Source organism: Heliangelus exortis, chromosome 20 (assembly GCF_036169615.1).
Source record: "Heliangelus exortis chromosome 20, bHelExo1.hap1, whole genome shotgun sequence".
Taxonomy (NCBI): Eukaryota; Metazoa; Chordata; class Aves; order Apodiformes; family Trochilidae; genus Heliangelus; species Heliangelus exortis.
Window position 1 is genome coordinate 8,475,153 of NC_092441.1, and position 9,848 is coordinate 8,485,000.

Here is a 9,848-nt window from a genome sequence, read left to right on the forward strand (position 1 = left end):
AAAAAACAAACAAACCTGGCTTACTGGTCAGGAATCAAAGCAGCGGGGGTTATTTCCGTTAAAAGGAACAAGAAAGGGTAGAAACGGTACAGCCCGAACGTTACAACACAGAGCGAGGAGGGCACGAAGCACACCTGGAATCCTCAGACTGTCAAGACACACACGCACACCCCAGCCCTTTGCTGGCTCTTTCTCCAGCGTTGGGTGCAGCTGTCAGAAGAGCAGCTCTGAGGCAATCCCCATCCCCTTCCCGCCGGAGTGCCGCGGTCACGCCGCTCTTCCCGCCCTGCGAACCGCCAGCGCGGGGCCCCCGCGGGGATCAGTCCCGCGCCAAAGCCGCCGCTGCGGGTGAAAGACAAACGTGGTGACTCAGCAGTGGCTGCCAAGGAATGCTGAGTTGCCCTGTGCTTCCCTCTCCAGGAGACGGGAACAGGGAGAGAAGTCCCCCTGGGAGAAACAGCTTTCATCCAGGTGTTGACAACCGGCATGGGCAAACGCAGCTAAAAAGGCTGAGCAAGGATTGCATCCTCAGTGCAGTGTTCAGTTGTGGCCTTGGCACGATGATGAATCCCTTGTGCGTTTGCCAAGCAAAGCTGGATCCAGTGCTCTGAAACCCATGACACAGGAGCAGAGCAGAGCCTCCCACCTTTGGGATGCTGGAGGCCACAGGGTTCAACTTGTGGCCCCATTGTTCAGCAACGGGACTTTCACCACCGCAGGCACGAGGAAGTGGCACCCACTTACGGGGACGTGACGGACACTTCTCTGCAAGGACAAGATGTTGAGGGCGTTGGCCACCCAGAACGCTGCAGAAAAGAGAATCAAGCTGATTTACAGGTGGGGAAACTGAGGCAGAAAAGGGCTTTGCCTGTTGGCACTTGTCTCCAAGTCACTGGAAAGAACCAGATGTTCCCCAAATCCACATTTCTGTTAGCTGCCTTTATGGTGGCAAAGGTCATTGTACAAAAGGTGTAATCTTGACAAGATTGGGGTAAATTCAGTTAATTGTAGCTCTTAAAGGAGGGACTTCCTGTCCTCTGCATTGTGGCTCAGTACTGCTCACCCCAGGAACAGTTTCTGCTTAAAATAAGTAATTTTACTGCAAAAAAACCAAGTGATGCTTGTCCTTGGTTCCCACTGGTAGGGTTAGTCCTGCCAGTGGTGGACAAGATGGGGCAGCAGTGCTCCCCAAGCCATGGGAGCCACCTGCAAGGAACACTGTATGCAGCAGCAAGGGCAAAACAAGATTAATACAACCAGGAACCTCTGAGAGGGCTTTGCATTTGAGCAAAGAGAGAGAAAGATGAGAGTACAAAGAAGCTGGGATTAACATAAAATTACTAAGGTTTCATTATGGGCTGAAGGGCTGTCCCAGGCTGTGTGCCCCCATGGTGTGACCTACCAGCTCCTGGTCTCCAAGAACACGTGAGATTGGTGGCACTGCCCTCACCTCCTCTCCAAATGCAGTTATTCTGTCTCCCCTTGGGTCAGAATGAAAAGGCGATTAATATTTAGCCAGATTAATCTTCAGACAGAAAAGCCAGGAGCTCTGAGCTGTCTGAGAAGTTCCCAGCTTTCCCTTCCAGGTGGGCTTAAAAGGGGAGAGTCCCAGAAAGAGGGAGTCTGCACGGGATGCACCTGGGCTGCTACTGTGCCCATGAGTTTGAAGGGATGAGGCAAGAACCAAATTCACCAAAGGACTTTCCCCCCCTGGTAATGCCTCCAGGCCCTACTGGCTTTGCTTTGGTCCTGACCTAGGTCTAGGGAGACAGAGACCTACCAGAAAACCAGGTTCATGTGGGACAAAAGTTGATGTTTGGGTTCCTGAGTTTCCCAGTCCTTCCCCTGTGGCACGAACTGCCCTGCAGAAAGGAAGTGGCACAGCAGCAATTGCACTGAAACAGAACCCAAGCAATCACCTAGGAAGGAATCCCTCAACCTGTCCCTCTGCTCCCTGTAGGATGGGGGTTCATGGAGCTCAGTCCCTCAGAGGCTGGCCTGATAGTCTCCCCCAAGCCCCCATCCATTGCTGACATCAGCTGTGCTCTCCCTCCCTTCAGCTTTATTTGCTGAGGGAATTAAGGTCCTGCTGGGAAAACCTCCCCTGTGCTCTGATAACTGCCTGCATAGCCAGCTTTAAATGGCTTTTTGTAAATGAATGACCAGGATTAACGAGGTTCCCCTCATCACTGTTTGCTTGGCACTCTGTCAGCATGAAGGAGGAACAGGGCAGAGAACCCCCCCCCCCTCCTCCAGCCAAGTTCCTTGAGCCACCGAGGAGCTGGCACGTACCAGGGACCAACACAGTGCCACCCAGCCCATGGCTGAGCCCTTCCTCTCCTTCCTAGAGCAGAAACTGAGGTTCCCAGCTGGGTTTGGGGCAGATGGGGTGTGTGTGTGTGTGTGGGTGTGGGTGTGTGGGTGTGTGGGTGTGTGGGTGTGGGTGTGTGGGTGTGTGGGTGTGTGGGTGTGTGGGTGTGTGGGTGTGTGGGTGTGTGGGTGTGTGGGTGTGTGTGTATGCATCATCCCCAGGGACAGAGGAAGGACAGGGTGCCATGTTCTGTGAGCTGGGGATCAAGCTGGGAGCAATGCTTATTTTCTCCCTATGCCACGCTGCAGGGGGGTGTTTGCCCCACAGGGGGGTGTCAGGCATACATCCCCCAATGTGACAGGGAGGCCATGCAGGGCTGCAGCTTCCCCATCCCACCAGCAGGAATGTGTGTGCTCAGGGCTGGCAAGGAGCTGCCCAACAAGGCCAAGGGGTCTGGCAAGGGATTTGCCAAAGGGTCCAGGTCCTACGAGCCTCATAAGGGGGACCCTGTTCCACCACTGCTGTGCTCCCCAGGGCTGGAGCCACTGCAGCCACCTTCCCACTCTGCAGCTTCGACCTTTGGATGTTTGCACATTCCTGCCTGTTACTGTGTCTTGTAAGGAAAAGCCACTGGGATGGAGCTTTACTCCCCCCAGGATCTGCAGGTCTGCTCTCCCCATTCCCCAGCAGGAATCAGCACCCTCACTACGCTGGGTGGGAGCACACACTCCCCAGAGGTGCAAAACCAAACCCCAGCTCCTGCTCAGTCAGCAATGCTGCTGCTAGGAGCAGGCTGCAGCCCACCCCCTTGAGTCCAAAACACTCACTGAGCTCCCTGAGCAGACAGCAGTCACCTCCCCACCAGGCAAGGGGGGAAGGAGCCCTTTTCCAGAGCTGAGCAGTGCTTCCCTGGGCTGCCAGGCTGGCACTCTGCCCACCACTGCAACCCCAGGCCAAATTCTTTGTGATTTCTGGGTCAACACCCGCTGCTCGTAATGCCCCTGAGCCCTCTCACAGCTCATGCTGGCTTCCAGCCCAGCAGCCCCTGTGCCTAGGATGGGAGCATCCCAGGGGATCTGCACCCAACATTCCCCAGCCTGGCCAGCCCCATCCATAACTCCCAGATATTCAGGGGTCATGCCTGTGGTACCCCAAATTTGGCTGTTCCCCAAATGCACCTGCTTGCTCTTATCATGCCTTTGCTGCCAGGCTCTGCCCAGAGCAGCACCCATGGGTGAGCTGGGTTACTGTGAGCAGAGCCCACACCCTGCCCCTTCCTCCACAGCTTTTGGGGAGATTTAGGCCCATCCTCTGGAGTCAGACACCAAACAATGGTGTTTGCTATAGATTTCTAAAGCGAGTTTCTTGCATCCTGTTAGCAGTGGAAAAAAAAAACCCAAAACATATCTCAGGATGTGGGATGGCCCCAGTGCTCCAAACCTGGAAATAAATCACCTGAAAAGAAAAAACAGTAAAAAACAGCCTTTGTAAAGAAATCCCCATGGCCCTGGCACTTGTTTGCAACCCAGCCAAGTTTCGGCCTGGCTGTGATGAGGTTTCCCAAAGCAGGAGGCGATGCCGGCACCGCTGGGGCAGCTCAGCCCCTCCGCTGCAGGGCTGGATGTGTCCCCCCTCTCCACGGGGACCCCTTCCTGAGGCACGGGCTGGGAGAGCAGGAGTCCCGCGGGGCTGCGGCCTCCAACCCGGGCAGGCGCTGGGGGTGGTGGGGATGAGGAGGAGGAGGAAGGGGCAGCGTGCCGAGCGTCTCCCCGTGACGGCGCTGACGCGGGCACCGCCGCATTGTGGCTCGGGCCAGCGGCCGCCGGCGCTCCCCATGCAGCAGGGCAAGCCCTGGCCTGCCTGAGCATTGTGTGGCCGTGCTGCTGGGAACAGCCACTGGCACCGGCCCACTGACCCGTCCCGGGCTGCCTGGGGGCACTGAGGGAGGCACAGAGCTTTGCCAAGCAGGATTCCTGCTGCCAGAGGCTGCACCTCTCATGCACGGCCCAAAAAAACTTGAGGGTGCTCAGGTGGTCCAGAAGTGCTGCCCCAGCGTTGCTCTGGGATGGATGTGGTCTCAGGAGAGTCCTGATCTCTACAAAGGGACTTCAGCACCATGAGCTAGGGGAGCAGAACCTGGGGTCAGGGCATAGGGAGAAGGCCCATAGTAGCAGCTGCACCCAGGGTGGTTCTGCTTTCCCTGCAATGCAGTTTTGGGCCAGATAATAGGGTTCTGGCCCATACCAGACCACTGCCTTTCCCTGCCTCAGTTTCTCTGTGAGGATGCTGTAAGCCATCCAAGCTATGTGAATGCCACAGGTCCCACAGGGCTCTGCAAGCAGTGGAAAAGCAGAAAAAGCTCTGCTCAAAGCCTCCTTCCCCAGAACCCCTGCCACCCCACAGAAAGGTGTTGGCATCCAAACTGGATCCCTCCAGACCAAGACATCAGGGTCCAGCCCTGGAGCCCATTGTAGCCTGGCTGAGCTTTGCTATAGCACCTCCATCCCCTTGAATATAAACCCCTCCAAAACTCAGTGTCACAGAGCAGGGTCATCTGCCCCTCATCACAGGGCATGAGACCAAGCTGCTGCAATCCCATCCCCATCCTTCCCAGGCACTTCTTGTAATTGGGATGAGAGCTCCCTGCCCAACCACAGCTCCCATGGGACTTCTTACCCATGTGAACTCCTGTGTGCACATTTGGGAACCTATTTTTTCCCAAACTTTGGAGATTCCTTCATTGCTATGCAAGGCAAGTCCATTCCCTACCCACCTCCATCCCATCTCCCCCTTCTTTCCCCCACCACTCAAGGCCATCCCAGCCTGGGATGTTAAAACACACTGAATTTTTCACGATGAGGGGAGAAAAAATAACTAAAAAAAAAAATCTGAGGCTGGAGGGAGAACCCATGAGCTGTGACCTCCTCCAAACCACAGCACCAAATCCACACAAGGAAAACAAAAGGCCGCAAGATTAGCATTTCCAAACAGAGCAGAGATGGCCCCAATCTTTGAGCTGTTTATTCTAGGCGTTGATTTTCAATATTTAGGATGATTAGCAAGTGAAAGCTGGCTGTTGCCAGAATGGCTCCGTGCCAGCCCTGCACTCAATGGAGGGAAAGAAAGACAGGGCAAGAAAAGGAGAGAAAAAAAGGGCTTATGTGTATATTTTTTCCCCCCTCTGTGAACGGGAGATTGGTTTGAGGTGTCAATGTTTGCCCATCAGGGAGGGATGATGGATGAAGGGAGGCTGGGGGAACAAGAGAAATAAATAATAAAGGAAAAACTGCCATGTGCTCAATAACTGGGAAGAACCTGGCTGGGCTTTTGAAGGCTGAGTTTGCAGGGAGTTTTGGGTGCTGGTGGTGGGACCCCCCAAAATGCAGCTGGACTGCAGCAGTCTGGGGTTTCATCACCCGATGCTTTGCCCATGTGTGGAGCAGAGGGAACACTGCCAGCCTGGGGGTCCCACACCCATCACCACCCTGTGGGGCTGGGAGAGCCCGTGGGGCTGGACCAGCCCCAGCCCCAGGCTGCAACCCCGCTGCCACCAGCAAGCCTGGGCAGGCTGAGTGCTGCCAGGTCCTGACCTCCCTCCTGGCACCGTGCCCTGAGCACACCCAGGCTTTGTGTGGGCAGCAGCCTGGTGTCCCGTGGGCTTCTGCCACGTCCTGCACGCCTGCAGCAAGCAGTGCTCCCACCCCACAACACAACTTGTGCACCTCCTGGATGGGCTGCTGCTTAAAAAATATCCCCCCCACCCCTCACCACCAAACCAGCACTGAGGGGGAAAAAAAATTTCACATCCAAGTTGGTTTTGTTGCTTTCAGAAGCTGAACAAAACGAGGTTGTTCCAGGCCTCGCCTGGTGCCTCCTTTATATTCACCCTTTCTCATTTTAAAACCCTCAACTGGCTCTGGCGAGCTGGAATATTTTTTCCTGGCGAGGCTGGGGGTTTTTTTCAGTCCCCTGGCAGGGTGGAGGTGCTGGGGGCTCCTCTTTTTCCAAGGGATTTAAAAACAGAAACTACACGTTTGTGCCTGGCAAAACAAAACAAGCAGACCAAGGGACAAGGGGGCTGCCAGCTTATTGCAGCTCTGCCACTGCAGGGAAGCATGAGGAAAGCAGGACAGGGATTCCTGGTTGCCTTTTGGAATTCAGAGTCCCCAGGCTAAAAGGAGATCACAGATTTGCCACCAAAAGACCCCCCCAAGACACATCAAAGCTGCCCCCCCCATGGATAACCCCATCTCACCCCAATGGCTTCATCCTCCCCTCGCAGCACGAGGCACACGTGAGCCAGAGGCAGCCCCTGCAGTGAGCCCAGCTTTTATTTTGGGTTGAGATGAGGCAGATTGGGAGCAGCTGTGACCACTGAAGAGCAAAAGGGCAGCTCTGGGGCTGAGTGGTGCAGTGCCTGGTGCTGATGAGATCCTGTAGATCACCACAGAGGTGACAATGTGCTCCTCATGTGCTGGGGAGATGGGAAGAGTTGCATCCCCAGTGCAGTGCAACATCCCCGAGTGGGTCCACTCAAGGCACCAAGCTGGACAAACCCAGGCAGGGTCCAGATGGGGATCTCTTTCCCCCTGGAGGTGATCAGACATGATGGGGGAGACTGGGCAGCCAGAAACAGGGGCCTCACCACCCTTTTTCAGGGTCCCTTTCCAGCCCCCTTCTCCCACCATCCCAAGCAGCAGCATTGCCCCACTACAGTGGGCACAGAGAGGCACCCAGAGAGGCACTGGGTGTACCCAGCCCCACATTTCTGACCCAACCTGCCCTCCCCACGGGGCTCCCTGAACCTCCTGCCCCTGGACCCTCCATCCCCCACCCTGCCTGCTCCAGCACCCAAGCAGACACTCACTGCTTTTCCTCCCTGCCTTTCCTCCCTGCCGTGGTGGAACCAAACTGCTCCTCAGCATAATTGGCCTCACGAGGGCTCTGGCACTGGTATCTCTGCTCTGCCATTGCTCTCACCTCCCCCTCTTCCCTGTAGGTCTTTTTGCAGTTTTGTTTTCCCCTTGTTGAGAATGTCACTAGCAGAGGTGCATCCAGATTTCCTAATTGGTTTGGCCTTGGCCAGAGTAGATCCTCAGGAATTAGAGCCAGGGGAGCTTCCAACAGCTTCTCATGGGAACCACCCCTGTGGTTCCCCTGTTACCAAAACCATGCTGCACTAACCCAAACCAGAAATTTGGGGTACCAAAAAATACAAAAGCCAGTTCAGGGTGCACCCTGGTTCCCACTGCTTTTCTCCTGCAAGGCCAATTCCTGGATGTTTAATAAAATCCACTGGATAGCAGTAATCCTCCCTCCCCTAGTCTTGGTTTACAGAACAGGACACAGTGAAAACAGTGTAAGTATAAAACATTTAAACAATTAAACAGTGAAACAGTGAAACAATTAAACAGTGTAAATATAAAACATTTAAACAATTAAACAGTGAAACAGAGAAACAATTAAACAGTGTAAATATAAAATGTTTAAACAATTAAACAGTGAAATGGTGAAACAATTAAACAGTGAAAATATAAAACAACCCCAAAGCTGCGTTTCCTCTATCCCCTCACTATTAAGAAATTCTAATGCTAAAAATATAGGTTTCTTTGAATATATAATATATAATAGATTATATAAAAACATCTAAAGAGGCAGACTTTATAGACCTTTTCTTCTTCCCTAGGCAGAAGTCAGGAGGGAGGTTGAACTCAGAGAATCCAGAAGGGACTTATATTTACCTGTGAGCTAATTATCACACTATACCTACCAACTATCTTAGACAAAAATGGAAAGAGAGAGAAACTGAGAGACAAAGGGATGAGGAAATTGCACTTAGTCTATAGAGTCCTAAGTCACCAGGAATCTCAAGTCTTGGATGGGATTTAGCAGGTGCTGTCCTTTAGCCCTGAAGGCACATATGCCATGTCTATTTCCATGGGAGGAGGGGGGGTGAAAGAAAAAAAGCTAATTCACATTTCTTCCTTTAAAAGTAAAAAAATAAGTAGTGTTATATTTCTTCTCTTGAGGAAACTCATGGACTAGAGACTCCTGATGTGTCCTTTTAAGATATATTAAGCAGTTCCTGTGGTAGTGTTGTTTTCTCCCCTTGGTGTTCCTGTGAATGATCTTATGATGAAGCTGGCAAGTGGCACTGTGGATGTCTCTGTCTCTAGAAAATGTTGTCCCTTAGAAGTCCCAGCAGCACAGGGGAGTACCTACCAAAGTCTGTGTGGGCTTTGAATGGTGACTGGCCTCTTACAAGAGAGATGTCAGACTGGTCCAGTCGTGCCCATCCTCTGTCAAAGAGGTGTTACTGAATTCAAACACCTGCTCTATGTTGACAGCGTTGGCGAGGCAATCGTTTGTCCCTTCATCCCAGGGATCCTGCAGGAAAGCAGTGGCCATGAAGGTTTCATCAAAGTCCAGGTTGTTGTGGTTGGGTTCATTGAGGACCTGCTCCTGCCCCTGGGGACAGTCACTGTGCTGCTCGGGTACCGCCAAGTCCAGGTCGTGTGTTATGGGGCTGATGGGAGGTGGGAGTTCCAGATCCCCAAAAGAGGAGAAGTCTCCGTTCAGATTGGTGTCGAAGATGGCTTCCCAGTCAAAGGCACCTTTCAAGGATCCCATCTCACTCTGCTCCTCCTGGGTCAGCAAGGCAGGGTTGGCAAGCCGAGCCACCTTGGCCGTTCTGTTGGGCGAGAGCTGCTTCCTCTTCTGCCCTGCTTTGCCATCTGCTGGATTCCAGTTCTTGTTGCTGATGATTTCTTCAAACTCTTTCAGCAGCTTCTGTGACTCCAGGTTGACGTTGAGGATGTTATTGGAGGTGCAAGCTGAAGCAGCCGGGGTGGCATCACACTGTGCTTCTTGCTGGGCTTTTTTTGTGAAGGCTGGGTGGATCTGCACTGGGGACATCCTCCTCTTTTTGAGGGCACTGTTCTTGAGCCGGTCGGCGTACTGGGGGTCAAGCTTCCAAAACCCTCCTTTCCCAGGCTCCCCCTTCTCCCGGGGCACCTTGATGAAGCACTTGTTTAAGGAGAGGTTATGCCGGATGGAGTTCTGGACACAAAGAGGGAAAACAAACAAACAAACAAAATACAAGGTTCAACATTTGTCTGCTGCCACAGCGCCAACCTGCATTGGAAAGGCTGGTGGAAAAGCACCTTTTCAGCAAGGACCTTTGGGAAAAAGGAAACAGAAACAGCAACTTCAAGACATCTCAGGCTATGTGCCCTGTAGAAACTGCCTTGCCCTGAGTCACCAGTGGAGTTTTCTTGCCTCCTGTCTAATCCAGCCAGAGGTGGCAGGAGCCAAGGGGTTCAAGCTAGGACTTGCCAGCCAATGGGAAGCTTTGGGGCAAATCCCCTTGACTGCAAACTGGATCCATGAGGCCTTGGATCATGCAAAGCACGAGGAGAAACCAGACAGACATGCTCTAGGCATGGACCTAAGCTGGAGGAGGTTGGATCCCTCTTGGGGGCTAAGGAGGAAGAGGGGGGTCTTCACACCAGTGTGGCTATGACCTCGTTACAAGTGG

The 9,848-nt window shown here is 53.3% G+C and overlaps 2 protein-coding genes across 2 annotated transcripts in view; one reads left to right on the plus strand and one right to left on the minus strand.

Annotated features, from left to right (window-relative positions):
- Window positions 1-9,848, plus strand: part of UBALD2 (UBA like domain containing 2) — a 79,762-nt gene that overhangs the window by 31,380 nt on the left and 38,534 nt on the right.
- The window catches only part of FOXJ1 (forkhead box J1), a 6,007-nt gene continuing 4,620 nt past the window's right edge, over window positions 8,462-9,848 (minus strand). Inside the window, exon 3 of the mRNA XM_071764364.1 lies at window positions 8,462-9,370. Within this exon, the coding sequence (XP_071620465.1) occupies window positions 8,570-9,370 (801 nt within the window). The 3' untranslated portion in view covers window positions 8,462-8,569. The remainder of the gene's footprint in view (window positions 9,371-9,848) is intronic.